At 41.9% G+C, this 22,710-nt stretch overlaps 1 protein-coding gene across 1 annotated transcript; it reads right to left on the bottom strand.

The window, feature by feature from the left end:
• Nucleotides 1-4,248: 4,248 nt before the first annotated feature.
• nptxra (neuronal pentraxin receptor a) lies at nt 4,249-13,755 on the bottom strand. The gene is given in 7 exon segments (XM_071522724.1): nt 4,249-4,433; nt 4,436-4,462; nt 4,465-4,477; nt 4,674-4,853; nt 6,963-7,204; nt 7,793-8,078; nt 13,024-13,755. Coding segments are annotated over 7 exon segments (1,638 nt in total). The 5' UTR covers nt 13,729-13,755.
• Between the last annotated feature and the right edge of the window lie 8,955 nt (nt 13,756-22,710).

Here is a 22,710-nt window from a genome sequence, read left to right as displayed (position 1 = left end):
AGGAGTGTGAGAATGCAGAATGACAAAGGGGCGAGAGGATGAATGCTAAGCGAGAATCAAATGTGTCCATTTTAATACTTGCAAATGGAAATGTGGGAATTACATGCTAGTGGTGTACATGCTTGTAGGTTCCCATGCAAATGAGATATCTCTACATTACTGGTAAACCGTATTTTGTATTTTTTGTCAGCCTGTGATACTTAAAGCCATGTAAGAAACAAATTCATATACATCATACGACATTCATTGTGATTATAACAGGCAATAAGAGACACTATACCTAGGGAATTGGCTGCACCCGCAAATACACAGATGGCCAGGTATACTGTACATGATTAATGTATATAAAACATGAAAAAAATGCCAAGTACAATCAATACACATAGAGCATATGGTAGATAGTAGGGCTGGGCGATATGGACCAAAAATCATATCTCGGTATTTTTAGGCTGAATGGCGATACACGATATATATCTCGGTATTTTCTACGAAGTGGGCTAAATGTTCAGTTGTAAGTAGGGCTGGGCGATATGGACAAAATCAAATATCACAATATTTTTGACCAAATACCTCGATATCGATATTGCGACAATATTGTAGGGATGACTACTGGTGCTTTCACAAAATATTTACACAATGAGATTTTTGATAAATAATCATCATTAATGTGGATATAATGACTAAGTGGGTAAAGGCAAATAATAGAACAGCTAGAACAGTCTGGTAAGTTCAGAAAATGACATCACATTACTGTAATGCAGCCTTTAAAACCAGGAAAAGACACTTATGCCATATCTGATATTACGATATCCAAAATCTAAGACGATATCTAGTCTCATATCACGATATCGATATAATATCGATATATTGCCCAGCCCTAGTAGATAGAACACTGCAGTATGTGCTATACTATGTATATTGATTGTACTATATACTGTATATAGTGTACTGTTGCTTTGCACTGAATGTGAGGTCCTGCACCATTTGTGCCTGTAAATATGCTACAGATACAGTATGTGTATTCCACTTTCCTTAGATGGGTTGTCATGAGCACAGATTGGTAATAGATCAGATGTGACCCCAGATGGAGGAATGGTGGGACTGAAATAGCGGGAAATAGAAGATGAGTGGCTGAGTCATAGCTGATGACTCATTGGGTCTCCCAGATACTTTATTTACTCATAACACATATTCTCCCTGCACCTGCTACACCTGAGGGAGAAGGCTTCACGCTCTGCTCCTTGAACTCGCTCCTTTAATTTGCTTGGAAAAAGGGAGAAGGAACAGAGGACCTGCATGGAGGTCCTCTTTTTCATTTGAATGAAAAAAATAAAATAAAATCTAGTGGAGAGCACTCTGACTGTGGGTGGGTTTGTTCTCACAGCAGGTTTTGCTGTTGCTCCGTTTCAATTACAAGGGTGTGTGTACGTGTGTGTGTGTGTGTGTGTGTCCTTGAATTGGATAGAAGAGCAGCAGATGTGAGAGGCAGTGAAATGTGTACCAATTATTCACACTGTGGCCGCTAATGACAATCCATGTTTCTCTCACTTAAGTACTTCATTGCACTTTTGTTTCTTGTCATGAGTAAGGGGGAAGAGGAAACCATGACAAAGGACTACAGTCTTTACATCTGAAAATCAGGACTTTAATTGTAAAGATTTGAGATTTGTACACAGCACATATGCAGAACAATACAACACCAAATAAGACACGGACATACAGTAGTGTCATTTATACGCACACCGACATGGAAAAGAGACAGATACCAATGCATACACTGAAAAAAAAAAAGATAAGGATGGTAATGTAAAAAAGACAAACATTGCTGATATTGCTAAAATTCATAAAAGCTTTGTTTGGTAACTGCAAATCATCTTATTTTACAATTCCAATATTCATACATAGAAATAGAATAATGCCACACCACTATCAAAAAGCCCCAAAAAAGCTCTGACAAGAGCTAAACAGACAGCAGGCATAATATTAACAACACAGCAGACTGAGAAGCATCATCAAAGACACTATTAGACACAACAAGATGCTGTTGACTTGATTTAGCACCAGTTTGGCTGCACTGCACAAATGTAGGAGTTTAGGATGAAAGTCCCAGGACGGTGTTTTCAGACGTTTTCTCAAACCTCTTCAAACTTGAGAAGTCGCCAGGGACAGAAACACTGATGCTTAATTAGTTCAAAATATCTTGCAGTGTGAGTTTTCCATCAGCATAATAAAGTAGATGATTTGTTTACATGGGTACAAATACCCCGACAGGCACTTTCCACTAAGGAGTCATTTTTATGCTGAGGAGAGAAAGTATTTGATAAATCTTTGAACTGAACAATCTATGAGAAACATCATGCCTTATACAACAGTTGAGAATTACCGCCCAAATGTTTGTGTAATACAAGCATGATACAAAATGGATTTTTCGAAAACATATCGGATGCACTGAGGCCTGTTACAAAGATATATCTCATGCATGGAATGTAGAAGGTTAGAAGAGTTGGAGGTTGCAGGTTGTTATTAATTTACCACGCCACAATGCTCGGTGGTTTGCATTTATAAAATTTGCAAAGTGGAAACAGTCGATATCTAAGAACATAAATAAAATAATGAGTCTGTGGTGTAGATGTGAAACATGAATCTAATATTCTTTTTTAAAATGTTGGAACATTTGTGCACATTTAGGACCATGAATTTAGAGTATAAAGGGTGGATGCACACTACAAGATTTCTAAAAGATCTAATTAAGCCCAGTGTTGTCATCTAAGACAAGTTTTCTCTGTAAGACTACTGCAAGAAAGGCTGCAAGTACAAGTACATTTGTTGCGTTGACCTTGATTTTCTAAATTTGCATGGGATGACATAAATAGGGCTAAATCTTGTCAAAAGCGTGTAGTGTGCATCCAGAGAACACATACTGGTGGTGATTTCCTTAGGGAATAAGACTGTTTTATTCTCATGTTAGATCTGTTCAGCACACCCTTAGAGAACAAAAGAGACCCTCAGTCCACAGAACAAAGACTAAGACAGTCACCAAGTTAATGCAGAGGCACCGCACGCTTTTCTGGAACTGTGAGCAACACAGTGCAGTGGCAAGACATGACAAGTATATGAATACATCATGCAAAGGTGAAAACAATGTAGCATCACTCCTAAAAAAAAAAAAAGTACCTCCATCATCTCCTTTATACTCTTCTTTTTCTTCTTGTCTCCTAATTTCCTCCCCCCTCCCTCTTTCCTCTCTCTTTCATCCTCCGCTCCCTCTTCTACTACTTAATATTCCTGCCACTTTCTTAACATTTGTATCGTCTCACCTTGACTCCCAACTCCAAACTGTCGCAGCACTTAATTAACTCTACTGGCCCAAACACATCAATAGAGGGCTTTGAGGTGATTTGACTCACCCTCTGCAGCCATAGCGGAGGTCCTCAGCTCTTGGGCAACAATAACTGTGAACGGCTAATTGCTTTTCTAAACTTACGACTTGTTCGTCTCAGCAGAATTAAATAGACAGTTCATTTCTGGACTAATTTTGACTGGCAACTGATCATTTTGGCAGTGATACACTGGATCGATTTTATAGGCTTGTTAGCTAGCTAAACATCACTGTCTTGTTGCTAATACATCTGATTTGCACACTAGTTAATATTACTAGTATAGAAGCTAGCATTATTGGTGGCTTAGTTGTCGCATGTTAACATCGGTTGCTTTGCTAAATTAGCCTGCTGGCTAGTTAGCTAGCTAACAAAGCCAAAACCCACCTGCTTGTTCAGGTTAACTGACTCTCCTTTTGGAACAGATGCTAGGACTTAAAGACCAAACAGTTTATGGTGTCAATTTCGAACAAAGTTAATATTCCCTTTTACTTACAATGTTAACAAATTGATCTACACAACTATCTTTTTCAGGAATGTCTTTTTCCAGTTGTTAAATATTTATTTATTTTCGCACAACCACTTCTCCAGTGGACCTCCATGATGTCGTCAGCCATGGCTGCCACGAGTTTGTAACTGCAAAGCCTCTGTACTCATGCAGCAATCATAAAAGTGCCATTTTTACATATTGTTGCACTGCTGTGGCACTGACATGCCATAAAGAATTGTTTATAAAATCTGTAGCACTAACACTGTGGAGGTGGAAGGTTGCTTTCTAAAATGGCTACCACAGTACCTCACCCCTTTCTCTAACCCTTCTCTCACTTCCCATTCCCTCACAGCCGTTCCCATCAGATCTCTTTCCTGTCCGTCACTGAGAGCTCCTGCTGTGTTTACTACAAGGCTCCCCAGGGTCCTTGGTGGCTCCGCCAGAAACCTCCACTCCCTTCTCGGTCCAGGGGGCCACGCTGCCCTGGGTGACTCTGCCGCAGCGTGCCAAGCTGGCCACCTGGCCGGGGGTCAGGACCCTGTCCCAAAGACCCACCTGGGACAGCTCCCGACCAGGGCCTGCGATGAGTCAAACCCCCACCCAGGGAGTCCTAGAGACAGAGGGAAGTGAGAAAAGAGGAGTACAATTAGGTGGGAACAGATAGGGAAGCTTGGAGATATTATATTTCATGATATTGTAAGGCACTTGTTTTTATCTACATGTGCATAGATTTTAGCATGAATAGTCCAAGTGGAAAATGAGCTTCTAATTTTGGCAATGTTAAATGCTTTCATTCATTCATTCACCTGCTCCTGCCCCAGTATGAGCACTCCTCCAGGTCTTATGTGGGGCCCGGGTGCCAGTCCGTGGCCCTCTCCCCTCAGCTTGCCCCCCTGGTAGGCCTGCCAGGCCCCGCCCTTCTGGCTCCAGCTCACACACATGTGCTGCCAGCTGCCTCGGGACAGGTTCAGAGGCAACTGCGCCACCTAGAGATGGGACAGCAATAGGGCAATTTATAGATAAACTGGGTATTTGGGTTCCAAAAGGCTGCTGTAAAATGTGTGACAAGCTAAGAAAAAGATTTTGATGGTTACACATTTGAAAGTAATGCATGTGGCAGTTTTGCTGACTCAGGCACTTGGATTTACATTTGCAATTTTTTTGCATTGTAAGGTTTTACATACTGATAGTGGTGCAGTTGCAGAGTATATTCAACATCTATTTGGCTTGAATTTAATAATGAACCATTCCCTTGGTTTGATAATGAACTATTAATTTGGTTTGGCCAATCTATATCCTGCCTGTAGTTGCATCCTTGCAAGTTAATATCAATGACAACATTGGTAACAACAACAACTAACAGGCCTATTACAAGGGTAAACATCGGTCACAGACCCCACAAGCCTTTTTTTATCCTCATGAATCTCAAGTCAAGGTTGGAGTCTTATAATGCAGTAAATAATACTTTCTTTATGAGAGTCTTAAGGGCCCAAGCAGCTGGGTGTTATATTTCTGAAGTCTCAAAGACATTGAGCTACCTCCAAGGACACGGAACTATCCCTACAGGCATCTATTACCATAATCACATCATTGAATTTTACCTAAAGGCACTGCACTGCATTTAAGGGTTGGCAGGGAGGTGTAATGGTACCTGAGTTTGTCATTTAAACACACGCATGGGGCTATTTAGCTTGTCTGTTAAATTGGCTATTTAATTTGACATGTTTTTATGCTAATACAGTGCGCTGCTTTTTCCATGATAAAGACATTTCAGATTCTAGATTCAGTTCACTGCCTTTTATATACAGTACAAGTGGGAAAATGTCACTGATTTTCCATGCCTTTAGTGAAATTCTTCTTTCTCCTTGTCCTTTCTTAAGGTGGCGCTTCACCAAAAGACACAGCTAGAAGTACACAGGTAGCTATCAAGCCCCTCATCATACATCTATCCTCTATCAGTACTGCAGAGTCCCATATCCATTCATTTACAAACCACTTTGAATCTGTCCTTGAGTGATTTCATCACAGGACACTACATTTGTATCCTATCCCTTATGTTCCCTTATTCTCACTCATGAAACAATGTAGATGAAAACATTTGCATGGCCCTTAGCCTCAGTAAGGGATACTGCTTAGGGAATACACTGTGGTTTTTAAGTTAATGCGCTTTTTATGTCGTTCATACAGTAAATAGGACATTTCAGAAAGTCAAATTAACACATCAATTAACCATTTAACCAATGTGAATATTTCCTTGGGTGATTTCATCAGAGGACAAATAAATCCTTATTCCATCCATCATGTTTTGCATTAAAACTCGCTGATGAAACAATGTAGATGAAAACATTTGCATGGCCCTTAGCCTTAATAAGCGATACTGCTTGGGAAATGCACTGCGTTTTTTCAGTTAATAAGCTGTTTTATGATTCACAGACAAAATAGTTAGTTTTGGAAATTCAAATAAGCGAACAATTTAACCAGTTTGAATTCATCCTTGAGTGATTTCACTGGAGGACACTAAATTCTTATCCTATCCTTTATGTTTTTTGTTAAAACTCACTGATGAAAATATCACCGAATGTATTTGTATGGCCCATAGCCTTCATGAGGAATACTGCTTTGGAAATACACTGTAATTTTTAAGTTCATAAGCTGTTGAATGTTAGCCTAATATTCAGACTGAATGGCCAATATGTTGGTTAAGCTGGTGATTTCAACATCTATTTCCCGAGACGCCAATGAAAAACCGCACGAACGGTTCAAACTTTAGTCCCGCCTACAAAGGCGCTGATTGGCTCGATTGTTTCTCTGAGCGAGAACAAGCCGTTGACTAGAGCAACACCAGACTCTCTGAATCGCTTGGCAAAATCTGACAACAGGGTGGGACGTGATTCAGGAGTCTGGAACCAGGCTAGTTTCATATAGTTAATAGCACACAGTGAAGACAGTACATGATATAACCCATAGACAGTGATGGAAATCTCTGTGGGAAAATCAATTGCACCCTCGGTCGGGCCAGTTCAGTTCAGATATAGATGTTTCACGGCTGGAAAAACCCTTTCTTAGCACTTTTCCGACACCACCCCGCAGCTCACCTTGTCGTTAACGAGCAGCTCGGTGGGGGTGTGCAGGCCTTGCAGCAGCACCAGCTCGTTCGGCTGCTCCCGGACGGCGTAGGACAGGGGGGTGCCGATGCCCCCCTCGGCGGGACGCAGCCACAGGCAGACGCTGAAGGCCCGCAGCTCCGGGACGGGGTGCTTGACGACGGCGTGCATGTAGTTTGTCCGTGACGGGAAGGACAGTCTGTAGCCCTCTGGGAAAGAATGCCCCGAGACACCTGGGGGAGAGGAGAGAGAGAGAGGACAAATGGAGAACAGAAGAGAGAGAGAGAGAGAGAGGGAGGATGCGAGAGGAAAGAAACACTGTTCAAGTAATCTACAGTAAATTGGCAAGAAGATCAAATAGATTTCCTGCTTCCCTTGTATATCTCCACTTTCTTCACATGAAAAACCTCTGATCTGGTTTCAACAGTCCACTTTTTGCGGGGCACGCATTTCATAGTCTTTCTGATCTTTTTCTCTGTACATAAGTTACACATAACTTATTCATCATAAAGAAACCCCATGGCTTGATTTGATGAAGAATAATAAAAAAAAATGAGACATGTCGGCTAGATTATGGTCATTCAAGCTGGAAGTCATGAATTTTTCTCCACCTTCTCAAATATAAGCCTCTGCAATTCTCTCTGCCTCCTTATAATCTCTTCATATACACATGCGGATGTGCACACTCACACACAGACACACACACATGCACGAGTACATCTTTATATCTTCCTCCCTCTGTCTCAAAGGTGACTGCTATGAACTGACTGCTATATCTTTCTTCCTTTCTTTATTTCTCTCTCTCTCTCTTTCCCTCTCACCTTCCTCCAGCCCTGAGATGCGGTGGCGTAGTTTATTGATGCCCTGGTCGATTTCCTGCCTGTGTCTCTGCGTCTCCAGCCTCAGGGCTTTCCTCTCCTTCTCCAGCAGCTCCACCTTCCTCTCCAGCTCCCCCTCCAAGTCCTCCATCCTCCAGGAGCCGCCCGCGCCGGCTCCGTGGCCCAGCTCCGCCAGCCTTTCCGGGCCGCCGGACAGCCCGCCTCTCTCCCCTGGCGCTCTGGAGGTATCGGCGTCCGTCTGGTTGTGGGGAAATGGGCCAATGTCTGACTGCAGAGGAGGGAGAGACGGCGGATGGAAACTGGTTCACGACGGGTTTTTACAATCAAAGGGAAAATGCTGCACAGTCCTCCCTCCATTCACTGTGACGTTTGTTTACACATCTATATTTCAGCTGACATATATTGCCTTCAGCGGGGTGTGAAAAAGCATCTGCCATTGGGCAAAGCCATGATCTTGGGCAAAGCCATGATTTTCGTGTCCAATTCCATCTCTTGGATCCACTGATTTGCAGAATCAGACACACTTAACAGGATGACAATCACAGATATGACACTTTATATATTCATCATATATTCACATGATGATCATATATTCAACTATAGTGGTGCGTTTCAACATTTATATGGCTTGTGTGAGACATAAAATTCCAAGACCCATTCAATTATTGATTTCTTAGAAATATTACATTACGCCTGGGGTACATCCAAGGGCTGATTTCATTAGATTTTAATATAGTTATTGTAATGTTTTTCCTTAAAGTTGATGGGGTTTTTTTTCCTTTGTGTGCACAATCTCAAGGCTTACTCCATAGAGCATCAGCATTGTTTACAATTGATTCTCTAGCATAATATTTAGACTGCTATTGTTGAATGGGCTGTGTATCCACACTGCATTCGTTAGAGTCATTGTGATTACACTGTGGCATAAATAAACCAGGGCATTTACTTCAAAGCACTCGTGACACAGAGCTGCCAGTGAAAGATAAGGAAAGAACTGTGACCACATTGGAAACTCATTCAGTGTGGAGTCGGTCTTAATTTGGGTCTGAACACCTCTTCGTTAATATAAGCAATCTCATCTCTGGAGGGATTTTTTTCAATTAACTTTAATCAATTATGCATAGGAAAACACAGCAAATAATTAGGAAGCTAGCCCGAGTGCCAAGACAATGCACTATTTCACTCACAGCAACAAATTGCTGGTCTGCGCTCTGCATACTGGTTCACTGAAAATACACCCAAACCACAAGGGAAAGATGGTGGGAAACACAGACTCTGCAGGATTCTCAAAACCTATATGGTACAGTATAGCCCCCTAGCATACTGTGTTATATAGTAGAAATATACCAGAGCCACCAGGGAACCAATACAGGAAATATAAACTCTGCAAAATACATTAAAGCCAGTCAATATGGCCTGTAGCATAGCTATACATTATATAAGATGACAGAAATACACTAAAAAATACACTATAGGGGAAGGAATATAGAAAAAAGCAGACTGTATACTATGCTGTAGACTATATAAATGGGGCGTTTCATCCCAAAACGACATATCCACTCTTTGAAAAAACTGAGACTAGCTCTTATCAAATGATCGATTGCACAAAATGTAAACAAATTATCGCCCTTTTCAAAGGATAGTAGGTAATGCCTATAATAGGTAAGTCCTAGGTTGACAAAAAAGATAACACTTACACAATAGTTTAGGCTATATTTGAAGATGTTGAATGAGGTATTGATTTTTCTCCCAAACGGATTGTTATGTAATAGAATTATCAAATGTAAGTCTCACTGATCCAGCTGTCATTAAATAGCATTTCCTAAGGTCATGACAGAGGTACATTCCGAGGCAATGGTTACGGGAAAATCACCAAAAATTCATGATATTTTGTCAATATATCATATCATATGTTGACTGTACCCCATTTGGGAAATATTGACAATTTTTTTCCCAATACTGCTCAAATCTACTGCCTAAGAAAAAGCTGCCCATGTATCTGTACCTTTAAGGCACAAACACATCTGCTGTAATAACTGACTTGTCATTTAACACTCCTAATTTCACGCTGTTATGGTGCACTGCAGGTGGGAGATTTGAAGCCTTTATCATATGAAGCTGGATTTCTGCAATTATCTTAGAGAGCCAGGACCTGCAAGGCCTACCTGGAGTGCATGCAATACATTTGACATACTGTCATGCTTTTTACGAGTTATAGGATATTGCCACTTTGATAGTTATGACGCCTGCTGAAAAGGACAGCTATGGACTATGCTATGAACCATACTTTGGACTAAGGTGTGTACCGTGTAAATGAGGCACTCTGGGTCTAAATCCGGCCCAGGACCTCCTCCTCCCCTCTCACACCCAATCTGTCGGTCTTGAGCTGTCATATAAAGCCAAAAAACCCCCAATAATCTTAAAAAACAGAAGGTTTCTTTTGGGTCTTGGCAAGCAAGGTGATCCCTTATCAAACACTGTATTTGACAGTTGTGTTATTGAGCCTGGGGTTAGGCTTCAAGGCAGGTATTTACATGTGCAGACATAAGACATTTCTAAGGAGACAACTACCAAAGTGGCAATATCCTGAACGTGTACGAAATAAATCTGGTGTGCCGTAGATGCAGCACAGGCATCATTTACATTCTAAGTCAATGCAATGTGAATGCTAAATGTACACTGCAACTTACACTAATTATACACCTACGTTAAATGTGTCTAACAGCTGTCTACCTAAAATGTGTCTAGCACCTTTCACTGCACCTCTGGTTGCAATGTCACATTTTCTGTTCCATGGCTGCTTGCCTGAAATAGGCTTTTGAGTGATGCTGGGGATGTTTGGAGGCGTACACCATTTGCACAGCAGGAGGTCACAGCAACACCAGCAATAGCAGAGAGCAGTATAAGAAACAACAGAACAGCAACGCTAAACTTGCAGCAGACAAGACCTATAAAAAACACTGTGAACGTCGGCATTGCTTTTTTTTTTATTTATTTTTTTTATTTTAATTGCAGGTTTGTTGTGGATGCCGTTTACCTCAGCCTCAGGCTAGATGCTGTTTCAAATTACATCTCAATATGACAGGCAAGTGTCGGGGGTGTGAAGCTGCAAATTGAGGGGGAGGAGGACGGGACTTGTGATACACTTAACACCCCGAGGTGAAAAGTTGTAGCTTTAAGCATTACCGTTCGAAACTGGTAGCACTCTTATTCTTATTCTTATAATATGGGACCTTATCGACGTGCTAAAAATACACCAAACATACAGTGAAAAACCACTATCACATCACTTGCAACCTTATCACCCCGCTTCCATCAGATGGTGGATTTGAGCGGGCTTTACTGCAAACTGTAGCGCTATAGCTGTAGGTAAGAGGCAGGACATACAGTATAGTAATGCTAGTATGTGATTGGCTGCTAATAGTTCAATGTTGCCCCCAAATTAAGCTGAAGACAACTTTTCTGTCCTGACCAATGAAGAGAGGAGGCGACTGTAGTGTCTCTATGGACTTCTGGTTCTGAGAGTTGCTGGTGTGCATGCATGATCAGCAAATCAGCCTGAGCAGACCACATGTAATCCACAGACTATCATCTACATAAGGAAGTCTTACTGAGGATTTAAGTGAAGTTTACATGATCATTTGACCTAACCAGTATTCCTACATGAGTACTCCTATTCTTTACATTCACCAGTACAAAGGATCTGATGTAACTATCCCTTGTGCTATTAAACTAGGCCAAGCGCCTATAAGTACACTGTTGGGGTTATTAAGTGAGAACTATATGGCACCAGCTTTGTTTGTTGACAAAGTAAGTACACACCAAATCCACAGGTAAGGAACATACTGTAGATGATGGTATTGTATCGCTCTGTTTGAAGCTACACATTGTTCTTTACTATGTTTCACCCTTGGACCAATGAAACCCACTCATATATCATTCTACAATAGTAAAATATGTGCCAATGAAACACAGAAGTCAGAATTCCGTAGTTCCTGTAAAGCTTATATTTTGGAACATGGCATTTTACCACTTTCCATTTCGAAGGTTTATAATTGGAAAATAGACTGAACGAAGTGAGCGTAATAATCCACAGAGAGAATGACCCATACCAGCATGTCCTACATAAAGTACCCACGGAGATGGAGAGCTATACTGCACAGGAGCGCGTTGCTCTCTGCTTTTAACAAATATAGGCATCTCATAAATTATGGATGGTATTTCTCCAGCCAAAATTGAGGTTGTACATCATCGGATTCTGGTCAGATAGGAGAACGCCTCATGTTACTCATGCTGTATTTCTCTCCTCCACCCCCTCCTCCTCCTCCTCCTGCTGCTTTGCTTTTTCCTCCTCCTCCCCCCTCATCCTTATCCTCCCCTCTCTTCTCCTCCCCCTCCTCTCTCTCTCTCCCTCTCTCCCTCAAATTCAAATTCTGCTTTATTGTCATTACAGGACATAAACCTATGTTGCCAATGCAATATATAGTGTATTGATTCAGGTAATATTGTGGATGTTAACAGGTGATTAGTAATAATTACACATAATCAATACATATCAGTGTTATCAGCAATTCAACTGTTCCATATGTAGGACAAAAAATGTGTGTGTGTTTGGGGGGGGCAATATACTATATGTCTCTCTCTCTCTCTCTCTCTCTCTCTCTCTCTCTCTCTCTCTCTCTCTCCTTATCTCAAATTCCATTGCTGTGGGAGATGATAACTGTAAATAGACGAATCAATGATTACACTTAATATTCTCCTTCACAACAGATAGGTATCCAAATACAAATGTCCGCAATAGGCTATCAGATCATTCATTTGTTCTCATTTAAAATTGAAGACCTTTCCTTTCATAACGTAGACACATGCCCAGAAACCCTGAAAGGGACTGCGTGAGTAGAAACCGGGAGAGAGGGAGTGTGATATATAGCCAAGGATGTCAACTCTGCCAAGCACTAATTAAAGCTAACTGTAGCAGAGAGAGAGAGCTATATATTAGGCTACTTCATGAATATTAAAAGCGAGTTTTCTGAGTTGTGAAACGGCATTCTGGGTCAACCTTATAATCTGCAGATCCTTCTTTATGTATTCAAAATCTAATCATGCGGGGATAAGGAACGCTCGGCGGGATTAATTAAACGCTTGCCCGCGTGTGTCAAGTGCTGTTTTAGTTTTATGGAGAGGGAGACTCGTTTTCTCCACACTTCACTCACCTCTAGTTTCTCTATGCGGTCTTTGAGCTGAGTGATCGCCTGCTCCAGTTCATCCACAGCCCTGACGGTGAGCAGGTGGACGCCGTCGGGCGCCGAAGCGGGGCTGTCCCGCACCATGATCCGGTCGCGGTGCCTCTCCTCCACTCTGCCCCCCCACAGCCCCGCAGCGCCGCCCCGTCTGTCCGAGCTGCCGTGCCCGTCCAGCCCCCGCTCGCACTCGGTGAGTTTCCCCGTGAGCTCCTTGATGGTCCGCTGGTCGGTGAGGATCTGGTCCTTCTGCTGCAGCACGGTCTGCCGGAGCTCCTCCGCGGCGGTGCGGAGGAAGCCCCAGTCCTCGCCCGCGTACACCGACGGGTCATCCGCTTGTTGCTGAAAGTTTTTCGGGTTGCACTCGCCGGCGGGGATCGGCGTGCAGATGAGCCGGCTGACCGTGGGGTCGTGCCCGGTGAGCCCGGTGACCCCGTCCAGCCCGCTGAGCCCGACGTTGAAGGTCGGCGCCTCCGAGTCGGGTGTTTCAGAACCGTGGAGAGCGCCCAAGGAGCCCGCGCGGGCCACGGAGCCCCCGGCGGCCGGGGTCTGCGCCGCGGAGTGCGGATACAGCGACTGGTTGTCGGTTGCTGGTTGCTGTGGTGCAGCGGCAGCCCTGGAGGATCCGGTGTGGACGGCGGCGATGATGCAGATAACCGCTCCGATAAAGGCCACCATCCCGGCGGCCAAGATGATAACGATGAACTTCAGGGTGGCGGCGGGGGCGATCGATAATTAGAAAAATCTCAAAAATCTACTGATAAGACACTGTTTCCGTAAGACACTAAGAGCCCCAAAACCGCAAAGAATCAAATTGTTTTCGGCCATATCACATATATATATATATATGGGAAAAAAATAAATCCCTCCTCACTTTTCCATCTGTCCACACAAACGGGAGATTACAGCATGAGAGTTCCGGACCATAATTGAGTGATCGTGCAGTCAACACAAAACATGAAAACAAGACCGTCGCCGCTCCACCTCCTCCCCCTGTTCAGCGCGCATGTCTTCAGTGTTGTTCAGGCAAATTCCAGCCTGTTAATACTGAGGGAGAGAGAGGGGGAGAGAGAGAGAGAGAGAGAGAGAGAGAGAGAGAGAGAGAGGGAGGCAGGGACAGATGAGACATGGAGAAATGAAGTTGGACATGTTCTTTCTTTCTTTCTTTCTTTCTTTCTTTCTTCCTTCCTTTCTTTCTTTCTTTCTTCCTTCCTTTCTTTCTTTCTTTCTGTGAGGGCTTTTGGTCCTACAGACCTTGTAGCAATGCTGAAAGGTTTTCTGCACTTCTTAGACTGCAATATGTGAATATCTTTCTCTCAGGAATGATATGTCTCATTTATGAATATCTGGAAGCTGCACAATGCAATATACACAGCAGGAGAAGAGCTTCTGTTTTTGTTTTGTTTCCTCCTTCCTTTTTTCAGTTTTCATCGTTCTGTTTTGAGAAGAGGTGATGCAATTCTAGGTTGGACCTTCTCTGAATAAATCTGTATCCGTTTAAGCTGGTGGTTCAAGACAGGTTCATTTTTTTAATTAAGATTTGTTTTTTTTCCCTTACCCTTTCGGGTGTGATATTTCCGAGCTCGAGCAACACATTACAGGCCCAGCCGAGTGTGCCGTCTGCAAGGCCATAAGTCAGCCTCAAGGCTCCCTGTGGAACTGCACTACAGCAGCCGAGAAGGAAGAGTGATGGCTGTGGTGGTGGTTTGTGTGTGTGTGTGTGTGTGTGTGTGTGTGTGTGAGCATGATACAGACCTGCTGCTATTCGTGTGCTTCATTAAATCATGCCAGGTCAGGTAATCTAGGTGTGATGCACACACACACGCATGTAGTTTACATCGAAAGTGAATTATCTGAGTGTGTGTGTGTCTGAGAGAGAGAGAGAGACAGAAAATGAGAGATAACACACACACACACATACACAGAGAGAGAAAGACAAAGAACCAAAGTTGCGTGGGAGAGAGAGAAATCTTGAATGTGTGTGTGTGTGTAAAATTAGTGTGTGATGTGCGTTCTCACACGGGTACACGAGGGGGGATTTAAGTTAAGTCTTTCCAAAGTCACAGGCACCGAAAGCTCTAATTTAAGATGTAGGCGAGGGAAAAAAGGCCTGGAACATCCAACATCCCTGCAGCAGAAAATAGCCCCGTGCTCTCGGTCTTCACTGGAATACCAGAATAGTAAAGTGGACTGCTAAGTACTGCTTCAGAGATGGGGGACAGATGAGAGCAGAGTAAATATAAAACAATAACTCCTTACACATAAGTAAGAGCAATAGCCCCGGCTCCGCACATTTATATTCACTGGGTACACTAAATGTCACTACATAGCAGCTGTAAATGTCTTTGCAGCAGTGCGGGGGTTATTATCGCTGTTATTTTTCCCCATGCTTGTCCCAGTTGTGATCTTAATTTGGATTCTAGTGCTGCTTGTATAGCTCTAAAAGCTTTTTTTGGGGGGTCATTTAGAATGATGAAAGTGCTAATTCTAAACATTTGGCCTGTACTCGCCTGCGTTTGGGGGTGAAATCGGATTAAATTATACATATACAGTATATGTGCTTGATATTTTCTGGATCAGTGGTGGTGATTTTCTTGTTGTATGCGTATTGTAATTGACTGTTCAATACTGCGGCACAGTCCATTTCCAGTCCATTGAAATTCTATGATATAAAGTGTATAAGAGCATGAAAAAGACCAGGCGAAGCATTCTGGACATTACTGCCTGCTTAATGGTGGAAAGATACCAGGGATCTATTATGTCTATTAAAGCCTCTTTTTGAGTGTGTCTGCCAAAGATGTGCAAGCTTAAAATCCAACTTTTAGGAACCTGAATCATCTTAGTCTCCTTTGACCTTTATGTTGTGTGCTTTCTTTGGATGATGGGATGGTGTTATAGCTTAAAGTGATGTTTTCCTTTGCTGGGATTTTTTCATTTTGTTAATGCACATTTTCCCATAGGAGTTTATCCATGGTTTACCACCAGTATTGGCCACTCTGGGGATCTGCAGTCAGAACCACTCACTTAATCCTATTTTGAAATCGTAGTCTAAAAACTAGACTTAAAACACAAAAAGCCATTCTGTGTCTATTGGCATCATTTTAAGCAAGTGTTTTTGTCCCAATGCAGGTACTGAAAATCTTCCTCGAGAAGAGGAGAGAAGAGAAGAGAAGAGGAGAGGAGAGGAGAGGAGAGGAGAGGAGAGAAGAGAAGAGAAGAGAAGAGAAGAGAAGAGAAGAGAAGAGAAGAGAAGGCTTGACATCTAGGCAGTGTGTGCTGGGAGCTGTTTAAAATTCCAGTCATGTTTCCAGTGAGTTGATGGTGCCACCTAGTGTCCAGCATCCAGCAGATCAGCCAGCTGGCCCGCTAAAATTAAGGCAATATTTGTCTTTGTGTGTGTTTGTGTGTGTCTTTGTGTGTGTTTGTGTGTGTCTGTGTGTGTCACCGTCTCTCCTCTCTCTCTCTGCCTCCCCCTTCTGGCTCCAACCAGCTCAGAAACTGTTATGCAGGACTAACATCTGCTGGAGAGACAGTCTCATCTGCCGTCAGCTTTTCCTGATGGACCCGGAGGAGGAGAACACTGCGGGTCTCTCAGGTTTCCATCCATCTGTCCCGAGGGCCTGGAGCCTGCTGAGTCATACAGTGTGGAGGGTGTAGACCAGTGCCAGGACTGTGGGTATGGGAGGGACCTCTGTCTGGTCCTGCTGGTGGAGGTTTTCTGTGTGAAGATCTTCATTCCTGCTTCTGTGTATTCTGTATGTGAAAAGGCAGTATGTGTGTTGCTGAATTTTCTGTTTGCCCAGGTTTTGCCACTGGGCTGACCTGCAGGGACAAGGTGAGGGCTTTTGGTGCTACAGACCCTGTAGCTATGCTGAAAGGGTCTCTACATATATTAGAGTGGAATATGTCTATGTTTCTCTCAGGAATGATATTGGTCATTTATGAATGTTTGGGGGCTGCACAATGCAATATGGTACAGTGGGAGAAGAGGCTCTGACTGTCTGTATTAAAAGTTGATTGCACCTGTGAGGACTGCTAGAACTGGCAATACTGTTGTTGTTGTTTGTGTAGTGAGTTTTTAATTTGATTTTAGTTATGTGCTCTGTTTTGTTGTGAGATGTTTCATTAAATCGAAAGTCTCTCTGTCTGTCTGTCTGTCTGTCTCTCTCTCTCTCTCTCTCTCTCTCTCTGAAGTTCAGCCTGCAATTTGACCAAAGCTCATAAACAATTAACTGATATGAACTAAAGGGTTCACAAAGGGTTTTCCCTGTGCAGCCCTGCTACACTCTACTTAGAACATGATTTCAGGTTTTAACAAAGAGTTTATGATAACATCTGGGCCAACGGGTAAAGCCCACATGAATAGAATAGAATGGCATAGAGCATTCTCTCACTTTGGATTTTCCATTATAAACCTGCTGTAACCTGCTTACTAGTATCAAAGGGCAAAATCCTCAATCAATAGAATAGAATAGAATAGAATTTTACAGTGCATCAACTGCTGGAGTGTTGCTGCCTCTTGGTCTTATACACCATGTTTCTCATTCATGACAGAGTACCTATTCATAGTATCATCATCACCATCATCGTCATCGTCATCATCATCATCATCACCATTATCATCATCATCGTCATCATCGTCATCATCATTATCATAGGTTAGTGTCTATGAAGATATACTGTGTGCTAGTGCAGCTCATCATTACATTTTATATCAGTCCACACTATCTATGCTATGCATCCAGTTGGCCCTGGTTTCAAATGGAATAAATCAACAGTGAGCTGGAGGAGGTCAGCTGACATCTGCACCTATCTGCTGGGGGTTCATGGGGAGTTCACTGACTCCGATGTGTCAGAGAAAAAATCTACAGTATAATAATGTGAATAAATCCATAAGAGTTATGGGTCTACAGTGCCTGGAGAAAGCAGGGCAGAGTGTTGGGCCTGAGGTAGAAATATGATGATTGAAGTTAAGAAGGAAATCAATGATTTTCTCTTTATCAATCTGTGGTTTTGATCAGGCCTGGTGGAGGCCCCCCTCCCTCTCTGTCTGTGCTCACTGCACATAATTTCAAATACTTCACAATAATTATGGTTGAAAACCATTTGCTCATTGCTATTTGGGTAATATAAACATTAGGAAATAACCATGGCATACTCTGTTTTGATGAGAATTATTTTTCTTTTGGTGGTCTGATTTGAATTACCCTTTTAGGTAATGCTTTATTTTTCAGCCCGCTAATTACGGTGTAACTAGTTTGTAATTATGGGGTACTAATAAAATAACAATGCTGTAGTTACAGGGTAACAAAACAAGAAGTTTGGGAATTAAGGGGTAACAATTTTGTAATTATGACAGATTTATGAGGTAGTTATTGTGTAACTATTTTTGTAATTACTGCATACTTAAAAAATAATTACAGGGTACAATAATGTAATTAGAGGGGACTTAACAAATGTTATCGGTGCTCGTTTCCTGTAGTTATGGAGCATTTCACCCTAAATTGTTTTATAAAAGGATTATAAAGGTTTTTATTTAACATTTTCTATTATAGAATTGACATATTTGATATTACATCTCAACCTACTGTATGTTACATTCAATAAAGCTCTCGTAAGTTCAATGAAGTTCCATATTTTTTGTGTATGCTATATTGTTACAGAAATGTCATCAAACAGCTGGTCTAGGGTCTCCTCTCCTAACATCGATTACTAGATGGACATATGTGACTTTCTGTTAAACTGTATTTACTGTGGAGCAAGCTTGTACTTACTTTAGGATTACAGTTTTTTACAGAAAACAAGTGGAAAAACAGACACATTTAGAATAAATTTGATTATATTGTCAGAGGTAAAGAAACTGTTCATGGCCAACATATATTTACTAATACACTTTCACTACTTTAGGCTACAGGTTACCCATAATTGCATGAATAAAGGTGTGTTTTGAAGAAACACTGTAACAGTAGGGTGCAAATAAATGTATTCAAATAAAATGATTCAGTTGTTCATTTGTGTAAAGTGGACAGGAAGATGACAGGGGTTCAGAAGTGGACTGCAGGTGAGAGGGCAGTCAAGCAGGCCTTTGGCTCATCTGCTTCTGTCTGGCCGGTCTGATGGAGCGGAGTCTCTGCTGTTGCAGATTTCTTGTTCTTCCTCCGGAATATGCGGGATAGCCAAGAAAAGAAGCCACGCTTCTTCTTCTTTGGTTTTGTCAACAGGCTGTCTTTGGCACTGGAACTCTGAGGTCCTGTAGGTTTGACCAGTTGGACGGGTGAAAGTGTCTTTTCCAGGATCAGACCGGACAGATCCTTGGTGTCCTTTACAGTTTCAACCACAAGGCTTGGTGGAGCTTTGACCTCAACCTGGATGTCTGGATCCTGGGACTCCTGAAGCAGGTGAATCAGGATGTATTCAGCCAGAGAGACAGGGAGAGCCTCCTCTGAGGTGGAGTTATTGTCAGGTCCAGCAGAGAGGACAGAGACTTCTGTTCCCTCACAACATTCAGGTTGATGCAGGACGGTGACAGAGCTTTCAGCAGCGGCCTCAGTCTGTACACAAGAGTTGAACGTTTCCCACTTGATGATAAAAGGACTTCGTTCTTCCTTCTTCTCCAAGTCTTGAAGGAACAACATCAGTTTAGAATCAGCTTTGACGATTGGCTCCCATTTATCAAGAAGATCTTGAGTTGGGGCATGGTGTGCAGCACAGGCAGCCATAAATGTAGAACTCACTGTTGAGGAAGCATTCATGTGATTTTGATCAAGTTCCTCCTCCTCCAGGAGGACTGAGAGGAACTGCATCAGGTGAGAATCAGTGCTGCTGACAACAGGTTCCCATTTGTCAAGCTGGTCCAGAGTCGGCCCATGCTGTGGGGAGCAGTCAACTGCACATCTAGAGAGATGTGATGAAGTGTAGAGGAGCTCCTCACCAAATCCCTCCTTCTCCAAGTCAAAGTGGGATTTGACCAGTGGCTCCCACTTATCCAGGCAGCCCAGAGTGGATCCACAGGGTGAGCAGCAGTCAGCCACAAATCCAGATGTGTCACATGGGGGAGCATAGAGGTATCTCTTTCCAACTGCCTCCAGGTGGTAGTCATCGTCAAAACCAAAGGGGGAGCGCTGAAGCTGACTCAGTCTCTCAATGAGTTTGAAGTCATCAGTCACTGGAGCCTCAACAAGGCGGAGCAGGTTGGACTGAGCCTCAACATGCTGAGCTGGGTGGATGGATGCTCCAGCATTACCTAACGCTGTGTCCTCGGTCATGAGAGGAGACTCTCTCTCTGTGGGAGGAAGGTCTCCTTTGTCCAAATCCAAGAGAAGTTTGTATGCTGATGAAGCTGTGCTGACTATTGGTTCCCATATATTGAGGCTCTCAAATCCAAAAGCAGGTTTGGAGCCGAGACCAACAGCAGACTGAGGTGAAAGGTCACAGTCGAGCTCAGCAGGAACTCCAGAGAAACTAGAGGCTTCAGCATAAAGGTACGGTTCCTTATTCAGGACTTTCGTAAACATGCAGTTGATGTTTTCATGGCGATCGTCATTAAGGGCATTGAGTCGAGCGACCATTTGCATGGATGCTGAAAGAAATGCAATGGCAACATCTTAATGATCAAATAACCATAAGGCCACCTGATGGAGCTTCATTCAAGGTCAACATGCTTCATCATATTCCATATAAAGGAATTATCCAACCGCACACTGTTAGACTTTGTTGCCAACATAGGCTTAAGGAGCGAACAATGCAATTCACTTGTTGCGTCCTCAGGTTCGCTTGTGAACCTTCATCTTATGCCTTTCATCATAGTTTTGTTTCAACAACAAATCTAACTGTGAGTTTACAATGTAAATCAAACTAAGGAAGAACTGGACACAAATGTAAATCCTTCAACACAAACAACTAGTCTATCCTGACTGTTTGTCTCTCGTTTGTCTGTTCAGTAAAATCCTCTGTACTAATCTTTTTCTGTTAAATAATAAAAATATAAATACATGTGGCTTACCAAGATGGGAATCACTCTCCATGTTTTCCTTTCTGAAAGATATTGATGATGTTTCTCTAGATTAATGCAACGTGAGTTTTCTGTCTCATGTGCAGGTGAACAGCGATCAGAGATGAAACTGTGAGACTGAGTCTGTGTTCAGGTCAGTCTGTCTTTATGACACTGACATTCTAAATTCTATGAACTCTGCTGCATTCTGTCCTGCTGCATTATGAGTCATCAGATGAAGCTCAGGCTCCAGTAAACTTTGATGACAGAGATGTCTCACTTTGTATATGGTTTATAACCTAAACATGATTAAAAAACAAATAACTGAATATTTGGAATTTCTATTAAGATACCGTATTTTTCATGTGGAAAACATCCATTTAATTGCTAATTCCAATTGCACTTTCATTGTTTTAAGCCACAGGTTAGCTCATTCTAATCTTACTACGACCTACTACTACTATATATTACTATTACCTATTACTATTACCTACTATCACATCTGAGGGGATACTTTAGGAAAATAAAAAGAAAAGTTATTCATCTTCAATCCAGCTTTTCAGGTGTAGAATTTATTTTTTCCAGAACAACCTGCATCAACCCATGTAGTTAATAGAATCATGGGTGGCACTTTACAATGGCCTTTTCCCAGCGCATTAACATCTAAGCACCGATAACATTTGTTTAGTCCCCCCTAATTACGTTATTGTACCCTGTAATTATTTTTTATGTATGCAGTAATTATGAAAATAGTTACACCATAACTACCTTATAAATCTCTCATAATTAAAAAATTGTTACCACTTAATTCCCATAGCCTATTTCTTGTTTTGTTACCCTGTAACTACAGTATTGTTATTTTATTAGTACCCCATAATTACAAACTAGTGTGCTGTAAAATAAAGCGTTCCACCATTTTATTAAAGAAAATGCAGCAATGACTAAAATTTACCAAGGAAAATATCCAATGTTCTCATCCTGGCTCTAATTGTGTTCTCTCACAATTAGCTGTGAACTATTAACTAACTATTAACTATATTAATTATTATTGTGAGCTATTAAATTTGGAAATCTTTTTCATGATTTTTTTGTTTGCAATTTTTAATACAATACTGAATCCCTTAAAGTGGGAATATACTGTAGTTTGTCCAGAATCACTTGGGCACCTTTTTATCTCTCTGTGACCCACATTTGGACCCAGTGCTTGAAAAACCAATATACTATAAGGGCTTTCTCTCAGCGGTGAATCATCCCAGAGAAATTTTATATGGGCCAGCTCATTCAAATGAGCACATTAGTGAGAAGATATCGTTAAATTTGAAATGCATAGAATACTGAGCCGATGGAAAAGCTATTAAAAGCAATTTGTGTTCCAGTGCCCTTGGGCAGTATGGACCTCTTTTTGTCCAATACACATTTACACATTGAAATACATGTATGTCTGCACACTTTGTTCTTACATTGTGTTGTTACATATTTTAAAGTGCATTATGCATTAGAACGTATTTAAAAGTACAAAGTACAATAAGTAGTAAAAAAAAGTATTATTATGTATTTAAAGTACTTTTCCATAGATCAACACACAGGTTAATACAATGAAATAAAGCCACTGTAAGGTGAATTGTTCCAAAGCAGCCAATGGTGTGAATACCAATGATTTCTCCACTGAA

Source organism: Centroberyx affinis, unplaced genomic scaffold, assembly GCF_046629955.1.
Source record: "Centroberyx affinis isolate AG114_WGS23_722 - 3 ecotype Tasmania unplaced genomic scaffold, CSIRO-AGI_Caff_v1 ptg001020l_1, whole genome shotgun sequence".
NCBI classification, from domain to species: Eukaryota; Metazoa; Chordata; class Actinopteri; order Beryciformes; family Berycidae; genus Centroberyx; species Centroberyx affinis.
Note: the sequence above shows the minus strand (reverse complement) of the source record. Positions and strands in the feature narration are given on the sequence as shown.